We start from the raw sequence: 24,237 nt of genomic DNA, 5'->3' as shown, positions 1-24,237 counted from the left end.
AGTTTTACGAAGGATAATCGTCCACCTTTCATCGATCAGATCCTCAATTCCCACGAAATCGTATGCGATGTAATGAGAATAATAATAATAATAATAACGATAATCATAATCATAGTAATAATAATAAGAAGAAAAATAATGAAATGGGTTTTACTCAGCAGCTGTTACCAATAAAACTATAACGATTTAGATAGTATCGTACGGCTAGGTCAATCAAATGAGAATAATAAACATACGATTTGAATAATTGTTAACACGTGGTCGTGAACTTAGAATATTTAGACTTAGATCTTATCAATTAATCACGACCACTTTAGCACCCGACGATTATTCCGCGTCAGTTTTTATTTGGTATGACTATAATAGTTTCGCAAATTACCTACTTTTTTTTTTTCGTCTTCCTAACGCTAATACAGAAATGCGCTTTTTTCCAGGACATGCATGAGCGTTGATATACGAATACCGATAATCAAAAACCAAATGCAATGTGCGAACTGTTCAATTTTGTGGAATTCATATCCGAACCTGTTGCAGTCGAGATTGCAGCTACTCGAATTATGAGGATTTAACGAGGTCTTCTGCCGCTGCAGCTGCGGCGGCTTCAACGTCTTTCCTGAGAATAATTTCTCTGCCTTCCATATCGAATTTTTCTTCAGGTTCGTTTACCAACAGGCTTTGTTCGCCGGTGTTTTCGGCGTCTTCGGGGGCCAGGAAGAAATTGTGACCTTTGCATTTACGCCGGAAGTCAGCGTTCTCCGACGCCTCACCGGGCGCACGGTGACACGAGTCGCAAACCGTATCCGTTCGGCCTGTACAAGGATGAGCTTCGTATAGTCCTGGACCACATCTCGAACAGATCCAACAAGGCTGCAAGCTGTGGTGAGGACTGTACGTTCCTTTGCTACATTTACCGCATTCCGTATCTCGACCTTCTCCACATCGCGATATCACACCCCATCCGGGCTCGCAACGTTTACATCTCGAGTCCCCGTGGTGATGACGGATGTGAGGACGACTCTCCGATATCTGTAACGATAAAATAAAAAACGCTTGTTTTCATACCGGCGAGGAAATTTTTTGATGGCAGTGTTTTTGTCACGAGCGATTTACGTCAGGGCAGGCAATGAATTATGAAAATATGTATAGTACAATTGACATGCACTTCGACGATCACCGTTTCCAACAATGAAGCGAACGAATTGCAAAAGGTTGATTGCCGCCATTCATTCAAACAATTATCCGCCTCAATGATTCAGTTCGTAATTGCACCTCCAGTTATTCGTATTATTGAAGTCTGCTCGTTCGCGTATTATAAATAAATATAACGAGTTGAACCGGCGTAGCCGCATCTGCGTTCTGTCGTTGAAACCGTTCGTTCTCAAGTATTTTACCGACGAGCTACAAAGGTATCGAGCCCCGGAGGCAAGGGGGTTCGCAGCTGACGCTTCGCCATCCGAAGGGATAGAGCCGGGTGTTTTCTTTAACGTTGTACTACGTAGAAATAAAAATAAAGAAACAAGTACTCGCTGCGTACAACTCGATTATAACTGTATATACGTATGAAAGTTCACCCGCATGATATTCGATCATTATATCGCTGGATGATATTCGATCGCACCAGCGATCCGTGAAATTTGAATAACCAAAATATAGAGAATTAATTATTTATCGACACAGCATTCTCCTCTTTCTCATTCTCATCCCTCTACTTTCCTCGTTTCCATTTTCATTTTTGAGTGGGTGACTTTTATTCAAATAATTTGTATCGCGTACGTCGGAAATTTCGAACACTGCATCAGGTCAATTGATTTGATTCGGTGTCATCCGGCTTATTCGTAAGAATTTAGACGGTCCGTTTCCTAAGCCAAATGAAACTTTCCAAGTCACGTTCGTGTACCACAATTTATTTAAACGCATTTTACACATGCAGTACATGTCGCCGTATACGGTGAAACCCGATGAAACGTGAAAACAAGCAATGGAAATGAAAAATTTTCTCCAACGGTATGAGGCGTATAATCAGGCATAAATTTTTCCACCGAATTGAATGGAGAGATCGGATCGTCTTTGACGTTAAGCTGTAAATTATGCCGCGCGTTGAATCGGATGATGGGAACTCCATCCAGGACTTCTGAGATACCTAATTACGGCGCCAATTAAACGACTTCTGGGCTCTAACGGGCAGCTGGGTCAGAGCGGTCTCTGGGCAGTGGGCACGCGCCAGCGATCTTGACGCGGGGACTTCGGGAGACCAGATGTCAGGTGAAACAACACCGGGCCTTCCACACACTCATTATACATACATATGTATACCTGCATATACCCGTCCCGCTCTCCACCTGGACTACCGATATTACTGATCTCGATCTTTCCTTAGCTCCGCATACAATTACAGAAGAAAATGAAACGGTGAAAAGCAGAAAATGGAACGTGAACCTACGTGTCCTGAAATTCGACTGGAACGTTGATATATCGGCGTGTAAAGTTTGATGAGTTAGGACTCGAAAAATTGGCTGATATCTATTTTGTCTGGTTGCAGTGTACGAGGGTTGAAGTATTATTCACGTATAGTGTGCAGTCATTGCAGATGGGAGTAGCAGCTTGACCGTCTGAAACTCCCTGAAAGTCGAGACACCTTGGACAGATGTTGCAGCAGTCTCCCATCGTGTTGGGTCCAGCTTATGTCGCGATATCTATATACGACGCGAGCCCAGAAAATTCTTCGCTCTTGCAAACGGCTGGTACAGGGTATTATTTTAATATGCTGGGCATACCTAACGCTATCGTCACGTTACGTGACACCGGTATATAAAAAATGGAATAGATGACTTGGAAATCTTTCCAACATCGTCTGGTGTCGGTTACACTGTTGACACGCACGTTCGATACATCTATATATATATGCATGTGGTAATAAACTGCAGATGCGAATGCTGTCCGCACCACGTGGTAAAAGATTTTCAGAAAAAATCTTCTCTATGGAAAAAAGCGATTTGCGGTAAGAGCTATCTGTATATCGGTATAGGTTGCCGATTTCACGATCGTGCGGATGTGAGGACGTATATGTATAACTATATTCTTGCTGAATTTTATGACCCCCTATACAATCCTTGAAAGGACTAGAGAAAAAAAAAAAAAAAAAGAATCTGGAGAGAATTGCCGATGTGCACGGCCGTATGCGTTACCCTGTAGTAAATCTTTTTAGCACTTGTTATACCGGTGAGTATAGATCCCTGCCGCAGGATCTATAGATCGATAAATTCTTGTAGAGCGAACGTTTGAGAAAAGAATCTAGACAATGGTTCGCGGGTAATATAATAGTTGCGAGCACATAAAAAAAGGTCAGGTGCAGCACTTCGAGTTGAAGAGAGAATTTCTCTGTGACACGTAAAGTCGAAGGGTGATTTGAAAAAGCATGTCTCGTCAACAGCACTCGATTTTTCAAACGCTCCACACCTCTTGAACAGTTATTGTATAAAGTATTTCTACGATGCGTGGTCAAAAATGTTATCTATTATACGGTAAAAATATAATACCGCACCCGTTGCTGCGAACTGCGAGGCCCTCGTCTCTGCATTTTAATTCACGTCCGCCCCGTGCGTGCATAATTCGGAAGGCGTATACATACCCTAAGAAGATACACGAGTAATTTGAACTTCCCTTGTGAGTTTGATTTAAGGCGCATAAATCACGATGGGTAAAAAACGGATATACATGCGTATAATGTGGGATAGGAAGCGCTTTGTTAATACGTAATTCGAACATCGACATTCCCTGAATTCGGATTGGCGGTCGAAAGTCCATTGACATCGCGGTACATTGTCATGATGGTATTTTATATTTTGTTCCGTCGGTTTTACACGGTATCATCCGGTACGAGAATTCCTTCAGCCCCACCGTATAGTTTGGTACGTTTTGATTACGTCATTATATAGTCACCCTGTAGTTTCCTGTACTTCCGACTTCCTCTTCCCGCGGAAGTATTATTCCTGTAGGAACTTGAGACCATCATTTTTTCTATATTTTCACTTTGATTTTCCTAATTTTTTACGACGTACGAGTTTGACGTTTGCAGATCGCGATGCTTTCACCGAAAACTGCACTCCTGAGACAGTTAAACGTTGTTATACTTTCTTGCGAGTATATTCACATAAGTGTTATGTGTTCATACATATGTAATGTCCGGTGGGAACTAGACAGAGGGACTTTTAATCATGTTTAAAGATCTCATCCAATTAATTGTGCAGCGCTCAAATTATTCCAACTTCCGACTTTTGCCATCTCGTTGCAACGGAAAGGAAGTCTTGAATCCGCTCATACAGGATATGCCAAAGGTTATGCAAAATAATTAATTTAATGCTCTCTATCTAAAATATATAGAAAAGTGGAGTTCAAAACCCATGTTTTACGTATGATACTGTCATGACGATTCAAGTATTAGGGGTATTCCATACGTCCGAAAATGTTTTTTGAACTTGGTGTAACTTGTCAAGTTTTTGAGCCAAGCTTGAAATATTTTCAAAATCGATCGTATGACACTTTTCTAATGTATTTTGACTTCAGAAATACGAACCCGTTGAGTAAATTGAGTCACGAATTTTTTCCATCGAGATATCTCAATTTTTCTGCTTCAAAAAGTGAAAAATTGGCGATAACTCGATCAATTTCATAGATGGATCAATTTGACTTGCGGGTTCGGATTCCTGAGGTCAAAATACATAAGGATAGCATAGAAAACCCAATAAAAAAAAATGTTGATATTTCACCCCAAAATTGAAAAAAAATCCAAGGGGTACCCCTTTGGATTTTTTCGATTTTTGGGTAAAAAATTAAGTATTTTTAAAATTGATCGTAGGACACTTTTCTAACGTAATTTGACCTCAGGAACACGAATCCATTGGCCAAATTGAGCTACGATCTTTTTCCATCGAGATATCTTTGATTTTCCAATTTTTGGATCCACAAATCAGTGATAACTCAATGAATTTTATAGATAGATCAATTCAACTTTCAAAATCGGATCCCTGAGATTAAAATACACTGGGATAACAAATACATTAGAATAACATAGAACAACTAATATTTCTGAAAAAGTGGCCCGTTTGACGTGGAATGCTCCACACGTGAAAATGCAATCGCTCGACCCGTACAAAAAAACAAAGATCTCTGAAGTTCTCAGTCAACGTTCCTATAGAATAGAAGTTTCTCGTATTATTATGTACCCTACATTTCTTTTTCATATTTTTTTTTCACATTTTTTTATTTACTTTCAAACCTTTGCCACTGGATATCCCGCTATTGTAATTATAATTACAACTTGGTCGGCAGGTGTTATTACTCCTGTACAACGATTCGTCCCTCATGCATTATTAATGACAATACTTAACGTAAGTCTCTCATAGTCACTTGACTATTTACCCAGACTGCTCGACTGCCGCGGCTAATCGTGGGACCTTTTCAACTATCTCTTTTCTGTATCTTCGTTATCTCAACAGCCAAACTGATGAAAATGAAGCATAACTAAAAACGTGGAGAATTCGTTGCCTAAAACAATCGGTATTACTCGCTAAATTTTATTGTCAAACAAAAGGAGAAATATTTATGCCTCATTGTCAGCTGGTATTTCAGACGGAAATGCGATGTTAATGTGTTGGGCATATGAATACAGGCGGGTGACAATTGAAATGAAACGTTCGGCTCAATTCACCTGGTTATGTTATATCATCTGGCAAGCGAGATTGTTACCTGCAAACTTACAGTCGTACACGTTGACAAATGTAAACTTATTACACGTGACTCATCCTGTTCGAAATCATCACGGAGACATCCTACCCGAGCGATCGAAAAATATCGAGGCATTTTCCGAACTCCAGTTTCGATGAGAAAATTCATCAATCGTTTCGATGATTTTAATTTACCAATCGAACGATTTTCACCAGTCATTTATTGATATCGCAGAGTCAATTCTACGCTCGAGTTAATTTTATGCCGTAAAATACCAACACTCGGGGCAACGGTAACGCAGGCATCGAAATAGAAGAAAATAGAGAAAAAAAAAAAAACATACCTAAATAGTGAATAAAAAAAGGGAGTCATTTCCTTCGAATGTACAGCACATAAAAACCGATTGTGTGTGTATTGCGTTATATTTACCATGCCAGGCGAAGCGTATCAGCTGATTAAACGCTCTGGCAAAGCCACGCTCGCTGCACGAAAGTATCTGTGCGATGGAGTTATTATGCTACGTATACCAAAGGACGCTCGACCTCGGTGACCACGACGACGCCGACGCCGAACATCCTCGATGCACCCCTACGGTATCGCGGGTCGCGCGTTTCAACCGTTTCTCTTGACCCTTTCGCCCTCTCATACTTCGTCAAATGCAACAACGCGATGCACGTGCGTGAAATTATTGCCGAGCTACGGATTTGCGATAAATTCATATAACGCGCTAGTCATGAAATTATACCACGCGTTGTTTTACAATTGTTGTCTGTTATTTATAGTTACGTAGGACAAGTTATGATGCGTATGCAGGAAATGTTTTGCAATTATCGAGCGCGTATACGTGATGGAGATCGGGTGTTTCGCGATACGCCAGCAATCGCTCGTTGTTCAACATTTATTTCGAAAATATCGGACGGAAATAATGCGATGCGAATCTTCCGCGACGAAAAATATACTCCATATTGGCGAGAGTCTGTAGGATAAGGAAAAAAATTCCGACCTGCGATTCGATTTTTTTCAAAATATAACGAAGACGAACACTGCAGACCGATCGGACTACCGTGAGTTATGTACGGATCCTTAACAGCTGCGACTCACGGAGTAACCCGAGGCCCAGATGCTGCAGTTTCGTTTTTGTATAGGAATAAATTCGATCATCTTCGAGACCTTTGAAAATTGATAAATGGCCTGATTATATGGGACCGTAGAAAAACGATGGTAGAACCTTCCGGCAAGAACGAATGAAAAATAATTAAATCGGTTCACCTGGCTGATGACCGTTCCGACGATCTTTTGTTCTCAAATTTTTTTTTTTTTTCTCAAACGATTACTCACCTGAAGAAATGTCGCCAGTAGACAAAAGAACAGCACGAAACCCATCGACGGCCGATTGTTTAGGAAAATCATGCTTTTCTCTTTGTAAATCGACGATGAATTGACGGCTTCCTCTTTCTACGGTGAAAACTTCTCAACGGTAAGAACTTCGGCAAACACTTGTCACTTGGGTATACTGCGACTGACGTGAGGAGCGGCACGAAATATTTGCGATCCTTAGCGGGGGCGAGATCGAGATAAATGCCGCAGGAAATTGTTTCTCACGCCTAAACAAGGCTACAGTTACCCTCGGGTCTGCGACGAATCGGACGTTGACTTTTCGTGGATTTTGTGGATAAAACAGCGAATCTTCGATCGCGGAAGTTGAAAAAAAACAAACAAAAAAACAGAGACGTACTTATCGCGAACGGTAGATCTCAATAATTTCAAATCGGTCCACGCATTTTCACTCGCGCTCCTGATAACAACGAAGCCAAAGGATGAAAGAAACCGTTGTGCTTATTATCTCCGTGATGATATATTCTGATAAATTAATTTATCATCAAAAACTGCACCGGTCTCCGTTTGATGTGACACTCTCGACGACCGCGTGGTGAGTGAAGGTACTCTACTACTCTGCAAAGTTGATTTTCCCTCGTCAGCTGCACCAGCACCAGCCCCAGCACCAGCAGCAGCAGCAGCAGCAGCAGGAGCTCGAGCACGCGGTCTTTGGTCACGTGGATCTCTCGGTATATCCCCCACTTCGGGGATTATAGACGCCCCTTAATTCTACTGAAACATCAACCCTTGGCCTACCTGGGTTTTCATGTGTGAATAATCCCTTTTACATAACGTACACCTACACGTTCGGCTTGCCTCTATTTTTTTTTTTTTTCATACCAGCGTCGAAGCGCGTGTCAAGATACAAAATTTGCACATCAGACGTTGAGTTACGTTCATCCGCGAACACATCATCGCGTAGCCGGAATTTGGAATTTTTCGACTCCGCAAGGACGACTACTAACAACGAGGTCCAGCTGTAATAATCCTCAGAGGGAACGACAGACAGACACGGACCACTCGAAGGCCATATATTTCGCATCGTTTTCGTCGAAATTGACACGCGTCAGGGTGGTCAATTTACCGATGTACAGATATACGGTAATCGATGTAAATTGAGTCGGTCTTCTCGTAAGTACGTATACGTACGTACCTTGACCTATCCAAAGTGGTGGGTTTGCGAGTCGGTAACGCGTGAGAACTTTATCTTTACTTGGTGTAAAATTCACACTTGAGGCCCGTAAAGCGCGCGATGCGATTATACCGCTGCGGCGGCGCGAAAAACCCTCCCCGCCAAAGTTCGTCGTATGCAAATAATTTTGTATTTTCTTTATTTTCAAAAATCGGAAGAATTCGACTTTGTAACGCAACTCGCGGAGACGGAATTTACGCCCGATCCCGATGCACCTGTCCTCCGACTCCGCCGCCAACGTATGTATTCCCATACGTATACCCATATACCGTCGAACTTGCGTTATGCACACATCTATACCGATATTCCCCCTGCACCTTACACAGAGTCCTTGTGGGAGGAGGCGGCATGTGGTTGTCGGAACGAAAGTCATCCGATGTTCATCCAGCTGCAGTATGCGCCGGAGGCTGAATTATTTCTTACATTGAGCCGTGTGTATTCTGCGCTTTGAAATCTGGCGTAGAATATCGTAATACCTACCGTAGCCATGTGTGACGCAGATCCATGGCGAGTGGCGCGTAAAGAGATACTTTTTTTTGCGTTAATTTAAAACTGACATGTGGCACGTGCCTCGAAGAAAACCTTTTCAAGGATCCTCTTAATTACAGTGTACACGGTACGGAGATTCATGCGGCACGGCGGACCAAGTCATCGGGAGTAATTCGCAAAAATTTTCCACCCCTTAAAAGAAGAAAAAAAAAAAACAACACCCAAACGAGCAAAATTTCGTCTATTTTTTTTTTGTAGCTTTTATGCGGAGTTCGAAGAAGGAGGTAGAAAAACGTCGAGGTACGTACGTACGTACGTACGTCTGGTATCCGGAAATGCAGATTGAGAGCCTTTCGGAGTCTGTGTACACGGTATTACAGATAATACCCGGAGTCGGAATCCCATGATATACGTTAGGTACATACGTACGTTATACATACCGATATGGGAATAGAGAAGTGCATCGCATTTGAGTATCGAAGTGGAGTGCAGAAACTGCAGCGGAACAAGCTTATATTGTGTGTAGCTAGTGTGCCGTTTGTATTCCCATGGTTCTGCGAGCCGTCCGCGAGTAGAGAAACGTTGAGAGTCGGAGACGTTGGTACGGTAAAGCGAAAACGTTCCCATGCATAGGATATCGCATGTACATAGGCGGGTAAAAGTGTAAAGACTCCACCTACGCCCGCAATACGTTTTTTTTTTCTTCTTACGGATACATATCTTTTTTATCTTCAGTGGAACGTCGGCGTCCCACTGAAGAAATTGCATTGCTCGAGCGAGCGCGCGTACGTAGATGATAACGCGTTGGCAAATTAATGCCCTACAAATGACGGCCGCGAGATCGATTATATACTTTTTTTTTTCTCGTTTCTAAATTACACGTTCACGGGAATAATGATAAACTTCACGCGGCTGACGGATCGTATTGCAGAAACGTGGCGCCCGAAGTGTCCGATGCGTTTTTCGGCCGGCTTCATTCCCCGATTACAATCAACGATTTGAAAACGTTATTCAAGCGGACGGTACACGTCGCAGAGTTTTCGCGAGCGATGGGTGCCGTAGGAATAAACGGCTTCGGGCGAATAGGGAGACTGGTTTTACGGGCGTGTCTAAAACAGGGTATCGAGGTCAGACACGTCAATGATCCGGGGCAAGACGCGGCGTTGATGGCTTACCTATTCAAGTACGATTCGACGCACGGACGTTACCGCGAAGACGTCACCGCGGTCCGGGATGATCAACTGGTGCTAGGGAAGGCTTGCGTTTCCGTTTCGCAGGTTTGTGCGGCATCCTACCTTGACGTTGGAAAGAAAAATGGGGGGAGAGAAGAAGAAAAAGAAAAAAAAAAAAAAAATACACTACGGACGACCGTTATCGATTCTATTTGAAAAACATAGGAGGATATATGTTCTCACGCAGGACGTAAGGTTCAGCTACAATCTTGGAATTTGATTATGGGCGCAGGAAAAAGATCCGAAGCAGATTAATTGGGGAAAACGTGGGGTCGATTTGGTCGTCGAGGGCTCGGGAGCTTTCACAACAACGAGGGGCGCCGATCTTCATATACGGGGTGGCGCCAGACGCGTAATAATAACAGCGCCATCGAGCGATGCCCCGACATTCGCTTACGGCGTTAATCACGACACTTACGATCCTAACACGATGTTTATAGTGTCGTGTGCTTCGTGCACCACGAATTGCATAGCACCGGTAGCAAAAGTGAGAATATCAACTCAACTCATCACCGCCTTCTCGCTTCTTCCACGTCGATTTAACACCAATGATATTCTCGTTTTCGAGGTGCTCCACGAGAAATTCTGTATCGTCGAAGGGATGGTCACCACGATTCACGCGACCACATCCACTCAACGCACCGTCGACGGTCCGAGTAAAAAAGATTGGCGCGGTGGCCGGGGTGCCGGTCAAAATATCATACCCTCTTCGACGGGGGCTGCGAAAGCTTTGAGCAAAGTTTTGCCCGATCTGGCGGGAATTCTCACCGCGGTTTCGTTCAGGGTACCGACTCCCAACGTATCCGTTATCGACGTCACCTGCAAGCTCGGTACTCCGACTTCCTACGATCGTGTAAAAATCGCTATGAAGGAAGCGGCGGAGCGCGAGCTCAAAGGAATCCTGGAATACACGGAGGACGAGGTCGTATCAATGGACATAAACTGCAGCACCGCGTCGGCTGTTTTTGACGCTAAAGCTGGACTGGCGTTGAACGACACTCTGGTCAAATGCGTGGCCTGGTACGACAACGAATTCGGTTACGCGCATCGGGTAGTCGATATGATAAAACATATGCAGAGGTGCGGCGAGAAGTAGGCAAGAGTCACCTCAGAGGTATGGGAAAATCGTCGCACATACTCCCGATGTATGTACGTACACGTCAGATGTATAACGCCGTAAGAACGCATTTAAACTGGAATTCACGTTCGAATCCTGTGGGATAGATTCGAACTATGGCACCACGCCGGTGAAAGGAACACGTTGCCAATGCATACCCAAGGACGATAAAAAAAGCTCCGACCGTTGCGTCGAACGTATTACACATACACGTAATAAAATGTTGGAAAAAAAAAACAAAAACAAAAATAAACAAGTAAAACGACTTCCGCGTCTGTCTAGTCGTAGCACAAACGTCGTACGGAGTAGACGGGAAAGAAACGCTTTCTGTTACTTATTATAGGAAGGTATTTTTTCACAAGTCGTCAAACCCTGCAACAGCAAGCGTTCTTCCACCAGTCAGTTTGACATTCCCGTGTCACCCCGCGACTAATTAGAACGAGAAACTCTTGCGGGGCACTCGTACTTTACCTACACGCAGACTCGAAAACATTTTGTATCATACCGGCTGATAATTTACAAGTAGAATACCGCTGGCGTACCGATCGAGAGAAATTATGAAATGATGGAATAAATGTCGTTCAATTATTCATAACGAGAACTTATGCGAGACGACTATTAGTTTTCTCCAATATTCCTCACGTTCGTATGAACCCTAGTATAGGCCAATGAATTAGCGTGGGAACGAGACATTACGCGAAATGTTTATTCGATACTCCTCGCTTATAGTTATTTGCAAAAGTGATGCGCGAGGTAGAAGAAACTACACGTGAAGACGACCGATCGCGAAGGACATTTTTCATCATTTTTGGTCACTTCCGCGTGCATTCATCTTCATTCAAAGTAACAAATTTGCCAAGTATTGATTAAGCAAAGAGGGGGAACTGTCTATTACTTTCTAAAAATATTTAACAAAGAAAGACTTGGGAGTTTGGATGCCTTTTTTTTGCTGAAACGCAATCTAAGGTTTTCGCACTTTTTCGTGTAAATAATTAAATTTCATCGTCACCATGTTCAGATAGTTTTCGAATCAGAGGGAATCGTGATTGATATTTGAATTTGTTTATTAATAACGTGCATAAATCTTGTTTGGGAAACTGTCAACGTAATTTAATAACATCGCGACGTACGATTATAGATAATAATTATACTTTGGTCAGGCGAAGCGAAAGATCAGTATGTTAATTTATGCACATTCATTATCACGCCGTGAGTTAAAATAAATGATCTCTCCGTGGTAAATTTGTAGCGCGGATGGTTTTGCGAAGTTTTATTCGTGCCAGTTTGGCAACGGATTTTTTTTCACCTATTCATCAAACGCCGGCTATCCTTAGCTTGGAGATAAATTCCCCATTTCTTTTATTTTCTCCTGTTTTTTTTTTTTTTTTACAACTTACCGTCACACGTGCGTCACTTAAAAATCGGCAGATTCGAATTTTACCATACAGGTATATTTCATGGGAACATTGCCTGTAATTGATTTTGCAAGGAAATGAGAGCTTTGAGCAAGCCAGTCTATGTTCCTCAGCAACTGGGAAAAAATTATTTTTCTTATCACATCTGAGACAACGAGATATTTGTGAAATAAACGGAGTATGTACAGACCGTTGGTAAGTGCCGGTGATGGCCTGCATCTCTCATGCCTGCGCGTAATGCGTGTTGCGGACTGTCCAGGTCCACCGTGAAAGGGGTGGCAAGTTTTTGAATCTCAAGAATATTGATACGAATTGACGTATTTTCGGATGATTCTTATTTCGTGATCATTCGAATGTTGTTTCTTATCTCGAATCTGGCGTATCTCGAGATCGATTTCACACGTCTAAATGAAAACCAGCCCCGTAAAAAGCTCGGTGTTTTGGAAAACGGGCGAAGAGCTTTCCTCAAGTTCTCAGGGAGGGTTTCGCGGGTGGAGTATTTCTCTCAAAAAATTCAGCAGGTCTGACAATTGACGAACTAGGATTCGAACGTTTTCTGTAATCTTTCCCAAGAAGATCTGCAGATTATGAATCGCGCCTGCAATTGAAGGCAAAATTGTGTCTACGACTCCTCGTCATGAGTATACAATGCATATAGCGATACAACGGAGTAGACTCGCACGTGGAAATATTAGGCGTAATAAATTGTCTAGCACAAATGTTCACCGCGAGTGCACGTGGTTATCTCGTTTCAACAGAGACATGCGCATGATATCTATGATCATACGTAGCTACACAACATTTCGAACGTGCAGTCTAATTTCGCTTTTTGGCCAAAGCGCATGCCTAGCAGGTAAAGGCAGGTTCTATATCGTCAACGACGGTCGATTCCGACCAACGTTTGACGGAGAAGTTGCGGCAGCAATTTCTATGTCGCCCGCAAGTGTAAAATTATATCTTTCCTCGGTGGTGATCGTGTGCATGATCGACGCACCAGTTTAACACACGTCTGTATACCAAGAGACCTGCTTACGCGTTCCACAAGTGCAACGCATTCTACATTCGATCCGTATATTCGCTCGATAATTGCTCATTTTTTTCTCTCTCGCACAAGTATACTGGTGTATCACGGTTGAATAATCGCCATGCGTTCACTCGAGTTATGGAACATAATTTGTCTCTGATTGTATCGCTGCATAGGTACGTTCCGTCATCGGCTTGGTCGTTCGTTACTTCGCTACTTATAATTCCTATTCGTTCAGTTGACGACGTAGCATCACGGTCGCAGGTAAGAGACAACAACGATTCGTTTGCGATATCCTGATCCCAGAAGTGCATATTATTTCCTATTAAAATTCTACTAAATACTCGTTACATAATCGTCGAGTTACCAACCGAGAGAATCGAAGTGCGCGAGTTCGATTGATTTCAAGTTTCCAAGCAACTCGGATCCTCCGAATCCGTTTCGTAGTTTGAAAAAAAAAAAATCCTTTTCGCGGTCAAACTTCTTCGGTTTACGAATAGCGTGCTGCGAAGAGTCGGGGATTCGAAATAAGGGTAATCGGAAGTCGAATCAGCGCCGCGGAAGTACCATACCTCTAGGAAAGCTTGGGAAATCTATTCGACGCTAGCGGAGCACTAAATATTTAATGCCATCAATTATTCAACTGCCATTCAGAACCGAAGGGCTCCATAAAAGTAGATTACTCGGTTCTTTTCTTTACATACGCTGGAAACGAACAATGCGCTCATATTTTTATCCGAATATTTAACCCCGGAACTACAGACTGGGGTGGATATCCATCCCCGATGAACTTTTAGGTATTCAAATCGATTTATCAACAACTGAACTTCAATGAAATTGAATTTGGTCGTCGCTATTCTCTCCAGTATGGAAAAACGAAGAGATTCGTTCAGTTACGAGTCTCATTACTGTTTTCGGAATGATTTTGAGAACAAAAAAAGCTTGGGATGAATATCTACCTCAGTCTGCTGTATAAAGGTAGAAAAAATAAGTGTGTATTTCTGGGGCTAAGTGACGAGTTCAAATTGCTAGATTGATAAAATAAAATAAGTAAAACAATAGGTAATTTTTCGATCGAGCGTAATTTTGCCTCCCGCGTTTGCGATCGTTATAATAGCTAACGAGTATAACTCGGAGTATAATCGAATTGAAAGTGCAGTGCGCCAGTTTCCTTGGATAAAGGTATACAGGTAATAACCCATAGGCGTTATACTCTAGCAGCAGACGTAACAGAGAATCATTTCCGGTAAATCAACGGTATTATACGATCCGCAAGACTGCGTTTTGAGTTTCTACGAAGAAAAATCGAGAGTGAGCGTGGAGTATTTACGTTTAGTTCAGTTGCAGTGGTGTCCGACCTCGGAGTGTTATTGGTCTGTCGCGGTGTGCGTGAAAATCGTGTTTACAAACTGGAGAAAATTTGCGAATCTCGGTGGTAAAATAATATTCAATCGCCAGTCATTGTCCTCGTGCGGTTCGTGTAAAATTGAAAAAAAAAAAACAAACAAAAAAACATGAAAAATCTTGACCATCGCATCAGCTCGAAGCGGCGCAAGGTCAATGGTACAATTAACAACTCGCCAAAATAAAGCTGTAGCCGAATTTCCGCTTCTATGATTTCGCTTAACTTCGTATGTGTGTTATACACACACGGTTTGTTAACATGACAACTTGAGGTAAACCGGTTTTTCCGCATACACTTCACCGATGTAATACATAAAACTTGCCCACAACCAAAGATATATTCTTCAAAGGCTATTACATACATATATCTACGAGTTTGCGTTTCTCACTATACCGGCAAACTCGTCGAGTCTATAGACTTTATACACCGATTGTGTTGGCTTATTAGTTGTCTTACGTAAGCGCTTGCAAGATCAAGGATACTGCACCTAAAATTGATAAAACCGAAAGGGTGAGGTGGCGATTTAAAAATACGAAGCCAATCATCGATCGATTTTGCGAAAACTTTGCGTTTCTCTTAATAGGTCAGTTTTCTATAAAGATTTCGAGAATCTGGTTCACACTCACTTCGCACGAGCGGTGCTGATCAGCCGTATCGGCGGTACGAGGTTGCCCCTTGTGTCCTTCTAGTCTTAGATGAACTATAGTCCGAGGAATTTACCGAACGATGATGTAGATACATATAAAGAATGCTGCTCAGCCACTTCGAGTTTTAATATACAATAACGTGGTATACCTGTTTTGTAACTCATTTCTCTACCTCGTGTTCTTCGATTCCTTTTGCAAAAAAAAAAACAAAAAAAAAAAAAAAACGGCGAGACTTATTATATGACGCGGACGTGCAGAAAAATATGCGACGTCTAGTAGAACGTGGTTAATTGAATAAATTAACAGTTGAGTAAATAATTTTGTCGCCTAAGTTACTGCTATCAAGATTCGCGACGCCGAATCGCTGTCGAGTAGCAAGCGCCGGCCAGATTTTTCCTCAAACGAACGTCTTATCTGCTTGGAACGGATGTATTTTTTTCCTCTAACGGCTGGAAATTGGCAAAAAACGTATGAACAAAAATTCTTTGCTATCACTGTAGGAATGCGCTTGTGAAAATTGTATCAAAATCGGTCCAGCGATTTTGGAGTTATGGCAGTTTAAAGTAGATCAAAAACGCAACCTTTTCCTTCGCAGTCCATTTTGAAAATTTTTTACGTTCACACGGTATCTCGAGAAGCAATGCATGAAAAAAGTTGAAGATTACAAGGCGACGAGGCTTTCAATGGATAATCATTTTTCTGGCAAGACCACAACTGCCGTTATGATCTAAGAATCGGGAACCAATGTCACAACCCATACGTTCGATCGAGTTTTGACGCTCGGCGTTCATTTTTAGATTCAATGCGGGGGATTTTTCGTTTTATCATCGAACAGTTCGTTTCGTTTTTAGCGAGAAATTATGTCATACGCTACTCGATACAACGTACTCGGGATTTCGCAAAAAACAATCTTGTACCTGAATGAATAATGCTTTCACCCTAAATTATATTCGCACTTATTTTCCGGTATAGTCGAACTGCGTGTATACTATAATTGTATAGTAAACGGTACATGCGGTTCTACGAGAAAAAGTATAACGCACTTGTATTTACCGTCGTGAAGCGAAAAGTGGTGACCCAGATTCTCAAACGAGATGTTCAAGTGTATTCCCAAATGATTATTCTTCTCTATTTTCATAGCAGCTTGTCTCTTAGCTTCATTTATACGGAGCGACGAGATTCGCAGCCGGTATTTTGAATAATTGCGAATCTTGAGGCTTCTGGACTGTATAATATACACAGTCAGCTGTGTACCTTTATATTCATGCCGCATCAGAAACCGCGTGGGATAATGAAAATTTTGTAATATCATAGATAATGACAGTCGGAGTTGTAATGACTTGAATATTCTACCACTTTCAGACGGTGCAGCTGTTCTTCATTTTAGGCCTTGGTCACGATTCCTGCGCAGTTAAATTATTCACGTTTCGATACCGCAAGTGATGCGGTTCGATTATTCGCAGCGATCGGTATCGTTCGAGCTGAACTTTATTATTGCGGCCAAAAAAACAATAATCCTGACGTAACGAAAACACTCGAGTCATACCAGATTCGTACGCGTTCAGCGATGACGTTGTTATAATTACGGAGGATTCCGTCTTGTCCCCGGTCTTTTCACTTTTCGTTTCAGTTTTTGTCTCGGCAAGTTTGCTTCTCTATTGTACAGGCGTTAATCGCCATTAACACCTCGACTTTCCTGTCTGCCCCACTTCGTCGTTCTGGTGCCTATGATTTTGTTCGCTCATTCCCCCCGTGCTCCCATTTTTTAACTCCACCCTTTTCGTTTTTATCTCCCCCTCGACGTCACGGTCTCGTTGTGGGACTTTTGTACTTGAAAATTTTTTGTGTAGCCGATCATAAAAATAAAACGAAGGTAATTCAATGATCTGCAGTGTATCTTGTCATCGGCCTTGCCCCGGTCTTTGTCTATAAATACTTTACACCGATGTAATCTGATACACGAATTTATAATTTCCGGTTTCAAGGTTCATCAAATTTAATTATTGAGACAACAAGTATTCGCCGACCGCGGACCACATCCGAGCAAAAATATCCACGCGCAATTATAATTTTGACATTTTCGGACGAAGCTAGTGTAGAGGTGAATATATTCCGTGGAAAATAAATTACCAGGATATTGTCTCTATCTTGAATCTGCCTATTAGTCTTTTTGGTATATTCAAACAATTCCATATCGCTTGTGCCTAGAAAGTTCAAACTTTCATAAACAAATTTTGACTACGCATAATAACGCACCGTACCCATCGTCGATATTATACTATGTTCAATTTTTTTTGGATTATTCAAGAATATAACCACGGCGAACGGTCGCGTCACCGCTTAGGTTTTCTGCGTGCGGTTAGCCGAAAACTTGTTCCCGCAGCCGGATAAGTACGACTTAACAAACGCATGAAACACGTGGGATTCGCAAGATAAGTGTGTCAGAATAAAAATTTCTAAGCCGACGAAATGCGTTATAAAAAATTGGAACTACGATATCAACGGGTGATTTTCTAGCAGAGCTCACAATCAGTTTTTTCACTCGAATATCCGTATCGAAACAAAAATACTTTGGTTTCACCCCGTGAACTACTTTTTCGCAGATGAAAACTACAGACGAATAGGGAATTTGTAACTTAGCTCCACTGATATTCTCTATCCTGTATTAGCCTTAATAAAACGACTTCCGCTTTCCATTAGCCAAGGCTACTAATATACTTCATAATCCCATAGGTACGAATTGCGATGTTTTTAAACACATTATACCATGGAGATTGATGACGCCAAATGGGTTAAATTAATGAAAAATTGTGTTCGCACGATCCGCTGATCGAGCAAAGCTATAATAATGTAGCCTTGGCCTTCTAAATGCCTTGGGAGGCTGTGACGTTGAGGGGAATTAACAAAACTACGAGTAACAAATAAACTTGAAAACTGGTTCTTTGTTGGCAATTTCTCGGATTATTTTCGGTCATAGGTGTACTTGTAATTAGTGCTCGAGTAGGTAAATAGACGCGAATAGCTTCTTACCCATGTGTAATTTACATCGCATAATCAAGTGCGACAAAAAATTAAATTATTCGCGCGTTTGTTTGCGTCAATGAAAATTCATATCACTTGTATTTGACGCATTGCGACGAGCCTGATCTTTCGCGTCGATTATCGTCGTTACGGAAAATTTTTAATCAACGATCATCTCGATCATAGCCAAGGCGACTGACGTGATCTTCATTTTGCTAATATCAACGCGCTTAGCGCAGCGGTCATCAAACTCTTCGCCCGAAGGTTAGCTATAACTTGGCCAGAGTAAGGGGGATACGAAGTCGGTTTTGATACGCCAAAACCGGGACTGCCGCGTTCAGTCGTTGCGGTAAACTCGCTTTAGCAGTTCTAACAATAAGATCTCTCTGTCGTCAACGTTTTATTATACCTCTCGCTACATATTTAGCTGAAATAATTTTCTGCCGAGTAAAAAAAACCACGGTTAGTAACTACGTCTGATTGTTTTCTAAAATTGGCAAAATTCCCGAAAATAAATCAACGATTAATATCAGCCGAAACATCGAAAGACTTTGTGAATTTATATACGGATGTGAAAAAATTCTTTTGGTTTTACCGAAGACTCGCTACTAATTTTGAAATATTTTCTTTGTCATAATTTTATCGCAATTGACGCAGCCCAGTAATCTCTGGTTCCGATACCGATCGACTTTAATCCAACGTGTATTAATTTGCAGATCACGCTGTCAAAAACTGTGGGCTACTTCACCAATCAGCGGTTTTATGAGGCTAATCGTTGTCGCGCGGAGTTCTAAGGTTATCGATAACCATGCAGGGTGATAAGAAGCCGAATACCGATACCAAGATGGACAGCGAGTCCTCGGATTTCGAGGATTGCGAAATGACGGGGGAAAACGATTTGTCTTTGACGGAGAAAATATTTCCCTCCTGCTCCTCCTCCTCATCTGCGTCAGGATCCGACGGTGAACGAACAGAAGTCGAAGACAGTGACAATGACAGCGGTTTCGTGGGAAATTCTCAAGGGTCGTTAGATCGTCTCGACACGGTGACGCCGGACTTAAAAAATGAAACGGAAGAAAGCCGGGCCTCGGAGCCCATGGAAATCAACGGAATATACAACAGGAACGCGATACTTCGTAATCTCACGAACTTCAAAAGCATAGCCGAAGCTCATTCCGTGTATTTGGACATGTTGAATCTGGGACGGCGAGCGAGGAGCAACGAAGAGCCCTCGAAAATCGAACAGTTGACGGACGAGGAATTTTTGGCGAAATTAAAATTGCCCGAATTTCAAGACATCGCTATCGAATCGACCCGAGATTATCTCAAAGCTATACCCGATACGCTGCTTCATCTGCTTACCGGAAGACATCGTCCGGGTGACTGCGGAAGACCCGCCGATGAAAAGCCCGAATGGTTGGATATGGAGAAGTTCAAAAGAGGGCAAAAATTTGCTCAAGATTATTTGGTTCCAGTTTATTTCGCCGAGATGATTTCTCTGATGGCCCTCTTCTCGTTCGACGATGGACTCAAACCGTTGATCCTCAGCGGAAAATCGAGCACCCCCTTCACAGCGTTCCAAAGGTATACCAAGGCGTAAAAGTAGCGTAAAGTAGTCTTCGGACTCCATCGAGCCTCGTAAATTTATCCCTATCTCTTTTCAATCCTTCTAAGGTATCTTTCGACGGGACTCCGGATCCGGAATTGGTACACCCAAGATATTTGGGCGAAAAATTCCGACGCGAGAAAGGACATTTTGACCGTCCGGATCAAACACGCGGCGATGAGAAGAAAAATCGAGGCGATGACGAACGAGGAGATAGACGCGGCGGCAACGATACCGAAACCGTGCTGCCCGCTTCGAGAAACGTTGTTGAAAGATTTTTCGGAAACTTGCGAAGCTCCCGTGACCGGCCAGTGTCCGTTCATTGAAATGAAGAACAACCCCAATCGACACAAGGGGATGAATCAAGCCGACATGGCCATAACGCAGTGGGGTTTTATCGGCCTGATCACGTCCTATCCGAAAAGTTTCGGTGTTCATTACGCGACCGACGAAGACCTCGAAGATTTTCTCCATTTGTGGCGGGTGCTCGGTTACGCATTGGGATTGGAAGACGAGTGAGTAACGAATTGATTTTATCGTAGCGGTCCGCTAATTTTAAGGCCCCCTGAAATCCGATCACCAGGTATAACTTCTGCCGTGGGACGCTTCAAGATGTCCGTCGACGCAGCGCCGATTTTATCGAGACTTGGGTGAAGCCTAATCTTCGCATAATCACGCCGGAATGGGAGCACATGATGAGGTCCGTGGTGACCGGACTGAACGTTTATTTTCCCGGCGGATCGTACGAATGCGCTCTTCTCTATCTGACGGAAGTGCTCGATATCAGAACGCCGAGGTTCAGCGCTTCCCTTTCCTACCGGGACTGGATATCCCATAATCTATCAAAGTACGTAGTTCGGGCGTTTCCTCGATGGCGATCGAATTTACGCAGAGAAATAGAATTTCTAACAAGTTGATTTTCCGCCATCAGGTCCTTGTTCAACTACACGATCAAATTGCCGGGCGTATTGAGCTCGTTGAACTTTGTTCTGAACCGTTCCCTGGATCGAGCCGCGAAATACACGCCTGAGGATCTCGAGAAAATTCGTGTTAAGCTCGCTGGTTGTCCCGCCAGCGATATATCAGGAACAAAGAAGAACAATGTCAACGTCCTTGCGAACTAACGAATCCGCGAAAGACTTTGGAGCGGTTCGTCGACCTAGTAGAGTACAAACTGTATATATTCGTACGATATATTTATATAGTTGTATGTAATTATGCTCATATGTATATGTACGCACAAACATGTGACGATGTGGCGAATCGGGATATTTCCGAATCTCGGACACTCACTCTTTGTGAATTCGGTGTAGAGTTTTTTAAATTATGATTGTTGTATATATACTTTTTTCAGGGTTTCTTAACGTAAAACTTAGTCCAAGAATGCAATCACCGTATAGCAATAGACATGAAGATGAAATCGGAGCTTTGAAACAGAAGAGCAATTTTGAACTGTGATATATGTATGTTATAGATTATTATTGATTTAGGTGTTAACACGTTACAGAATGAGTTGCAATTTTGAATAAATTGTTAAAACGATTCATTGCATCGTGTCATATTTTCTGATAACGTCTGCGGTTAGCGAGAAAACGTTACTGTACGGTCATTATAAATCCAATAAAATGCCCCTTACGGAATTCTAGATTCGTGACACGCGAAGCCGCAGAACGTGATTATTTCTTTGCCATTATCAAGTTCTCTGAATCATGATCAGCCGCAGAATGTCGAGATTTTTTTTTTCTTTTCAAAAATGTTAAGCGAGAAAGTTTTCTTTGGATCGACTCCTAGGCGAGATTAACGGTGTGAAAGAGATCTGGAAAAGGGCAGAGACTTAACCGCCGATTGACGGCACTAATAACACGTCTCCTTTGTTTTACCATCGCCAGTTTTGCATAATTACAGATGATTTTCATCGTGAATAATTACTGTGATTCAAATGTCTTGGCGTCGCATTGTATCGGGCAAATGTCGCAATTTTTTCAGATAATTGATTCGGGAAACAGGGATAACGCCATCGTTCGGCGGATTGGAACTACTTTCGTTTTTCTTTTTCGAATCGCGCGAGATTCCCCCCGCCCTATCGTATGCAACTTACGATGCATCGAACGGTCCACTAGCGCTGCAGTTCAAATGCATCGCTAGGATACCGCTTTATTATTTATCGAGCTGGTAGCGTCCTCTGTGAAATATTTCTTCAAACTTTTTAAACAAATTCTGTTCAAAAACAAGAGCGCGCGGAGCTCCTCGAATAATCAGAACTACAGAAATAGTCCCCATTTATCGATTGAGCGGAAACAAAAACAGAAATCGTGGTGTTTGAATTTTTTTGAAATTTCCAATATTTCGAAACAACGTACGAATTTTTAAAAAGAAAATTAACGTTAGAAATAATAATTGTCTTAATCATCTCACCCAAATAATGTTATAAATACTTCGACAGTCGCGATACATTCGCTAAGAATTAAATGGATGTTTATTTTTGGTCGGTGAATTGTCGGCTGATTAGTCAAAGAGTTAAATTCGGTGTTCGTTGACGTATAAAGTAGAGCTAATTATGAATGTACCAATACCGTTCGAAAATACGAGCAATTATCTCATTTTATTCAACTTACTTTCGTTTCTTTTTTTGGACACTTGCCATCGAACCTTCCCGACGATGACGAATCCAATTGTTACCGTACCGTTGCAACAGCGGCTCATCGTTACACATCTCGCGATCTGCTATGAATGGGTGCAGCTCAGTCACCGTTCTAATTGAATCACATCCAATAATTCGCGTTCAATTTATTGCCGCATGCGCACACCTCGGATATCCTCGATTTATGCTCAAAACTCGTACGAATCCCAAAATTATTTCGCACGATCATCGATGTTCCAAAAACTTTGGACCGTCGATCATTCTCTTCGCGTTCGAAGTTCGTCCCCTTCCAAATTCCATATCGCATCGCATTCTATTTGCGCCATTCGTCCTTAGACTTGACCTCTCATCTCCGACGAGTCTTGTCTCATTGTGTAAAAAATACTCCAACGTTCCAAGTCTGCGTCGTTTGAGATACTTTGTACTTGTCTCTCTGTGCGCAACACACCTACCACCTGATGCAGATATAATGGGACTCGCGCTCGCGGCGATGATGAGCACGGGCATTAGCTATGCGTCCGACCATCTGACATCACCTACTTCACTGATTTATTTGCACCTGTATAGTAATAGCGTCGGTACACACCAGAATATCCTCCCCCTCCTCCCCAGCCTCCTGCTCTCTAGGTATGTAACAGATCTAGATAATATAAATGTACGCAACGTGCGGCCGCGGAGCTCGAGCTCCCCAGGGGTTGGTCAATGTCGTTTCGATGCAAATAAATCCGGCGAATTCACGTAATCCCTGATCCCAGCGGCATCGGGTTGAAATCCGTAGGTGAATCGTTACGCAATCGTCAGGGGTACGGCATTGTCGTCGTCCTGGTCGTCGTCGCAGTTTTAAAAATCTGCTAAGATCCGTAAATCATTCGTTATAGATCAGGAATTTTTTTTTCACCGTACCGAATGCACCGAGTCGGGTTGATTCTAGATCTGGGATATCGTGGATGTTTCAAATTTTCTCGGACTATAAATAGTACGGTGGCTGTTACTTACGTACGTATCTCAGACGATGTTTAGTTTTGCTTCTTTTCCCTACATACCAGACGTCGTCGGTGTCTTCGCCGAGACTGTGTACGCCATCCTGGTCGTACACATGTTCCAGGGGACCCGCGGAGAGTCTCGGTGCACCCGGGACACGAGGATCTCGATGGCGCGATGGAGTGGAGTCTTCGTCTCGATTTTTCAGCCCGAATCGAGAGTTTGGGGGGGTGCTGAGACCAACCGATTCGGCCAAGTTCGCGAATAGGACGGTCCAAAAAGTTTATCCGAAGGCTAAGGCCGACTGCAGGGGCCGGAGCCGGGCAGTAAACCGAAGCGCATGAGGAATTTGGCGCAGTGTTAAGT

General features: G+C 42.6%; 3 protein-coding genes across 5 annotated transcripts; 2 read left to right on the top strand and 1 right to left on the bottom strand.

The window, feature by feature from the left end:
• Nucleotides 1-319: 319 nt before the first annotated feature.
• On the bottom strand, nt 320-9,500 carry LOC105685893. The gene is made up of 2 exons (XM_012400353.3): nt 7,063-9,500; nt 320-1,026 (listed from the first exon to the last, which is right to left on the bottom strand). Exons 1-2 carry the CDS (start codon nt 7,132-7,134, stop codon nt 556-558), a joined length of 543 nt encoding a protein of 180 aa, XP_012255776.2. The 5' UTR covers nt 7,135-9,500; the 3' UTR covers nt 320-555.
• A 15-nt stretch (nt 9,501-9,515) lies between these two features.
• On the top strand, nt 9,516-13,235 carry LOC105685898 (glyceraldehyde-3-phosphate dehydrogenase-like). The gene is made up of 2 exons (XM_048655522.1): nt 9,516-10,059; nt 10,247-13,235. The coding sequence occupies exons 1-2, from the start codon at nt 9,832-9,834 to the stop codon at nt 11,108-11,110; spliced, it is 1,092 nt and encodes a 363-aa protein (XP_048511479.1). The 5' UTR covers nt 9,516-9,831; the 3' UTR covers nt 11,111-13,235.
• Nucleotides 13,236-13,477: 242 nt separating this feature from the next.
• On the top strand, nt 13,478-21,791 carry LOC105685897. Of its 3 annotated transcripts, none has more exons than XM_012400365.3 (5): nt 13,478-13,834; nt 19,360-20,227; nt 20,318-20,764; nt 20,833-21,096; nt 21,181-21,791. In XM_012400365.3, exons 2-5 carry the CDS (start codon nt 19,452-19,454, stop codon nt 21,371-21,373), a joined length of 1,680 nt encoding a protein of 559 aa, XP_012255788.2. In that variant the 5' UTR covers nt 13,478-13,834; nt 19,360-19,451; the 3' UTR covers nt 21,374-21,791. The 3 variants fall into 3 exon arrangements, with proteins under 3 accessions (XP_012255788.2, XP_020707962.2, XP_012255789.2); XM_020852303.2 differs by lacking the exon at nt 13,478-13,834 and adding an exon at nt 14,836-15,246; XM_012400366.3 differs by lacking the exon at nt 13,478-13,834 and adding an exon at nt 16,110-19,105.
• The last annotated feature ends 2,446 nt before the right edge of the window (nt 21,792-24,237 follow it).

This window comes from Athalia rosae, chromosome 5 (assembly GCF_917208135.1).
Source record: "Athalia rosae chromosome 5, iyAthRosa1.1, whole genome shotgun sequence".
NCBI classification, from domain to species: Eukaryota; Metazoa; Arthropoda; class Insecta; order Hymenoptera; family Athaliidae; genus Athalia; species Athalia rosae.
This window is presented reverse-complemented; position numbering and strand designations above follow the sequence as displayed.

What these genes read in the sequence shown, in the direction of transcription:
- LOC105685893 (XM_012400353.3), bottom strand. Translation starts at nt 7,134, where the DNA reads ATGATTTTCCTAAACAATCGGCCGTCGATGGGTTTCGTGCTGTTCTTT. An exon ending in TACTGGCGACATTTCTTCAG is followed by an intron (nt 1,027 to 7,062) that starts GTGAGTAATCGT and finishes TTATCGTTACAG; the next exon opens with ATATCGGAGAGTCGTCCTCA.
- LOC105685898 (XM_048655522.1), top strand. Translation starts at nt 9,832, where the DNA reads ATGGGTGCCGTAGGAATAAACGGCTTCGGGCGAATAGGGAGACTGGTT. An exon ending in CTTGCGTTTCCGTTTCGCAG is followed by an intron (nt 10,060 to 10,246) that starts GTTTGTGCGGCA and finishes TTATGGGCGCAG; the next exon opens with GAAAAAGATCCGAAGCAGAT.
- LOC105685897 (XM_012400365.3), top strand. Translation starts at nt 19,452, where the DNA reads ATGCAGGGTGATAAGAAGCCGAATACCGATACCAAGATGGACAGCGAG. An exon ending in CCCTTCACAGCGTTCCAAAG is followed by an intron (nt 20,228 to 20,317) that starts GTATACCAAGGC and finishes AATCCTTCTAAG; the next exon opens with GTATCTTTCGACGGGACTCC. An exon ending in GCATTGGGATTGGAAGACGA is followed by an intron (nt 20,765 to 20,832) that starts GTGAGTAACGAA and finishes TCCGATCACCAG; the next exon opens with GTATAACTTCTGCCGTGGGA.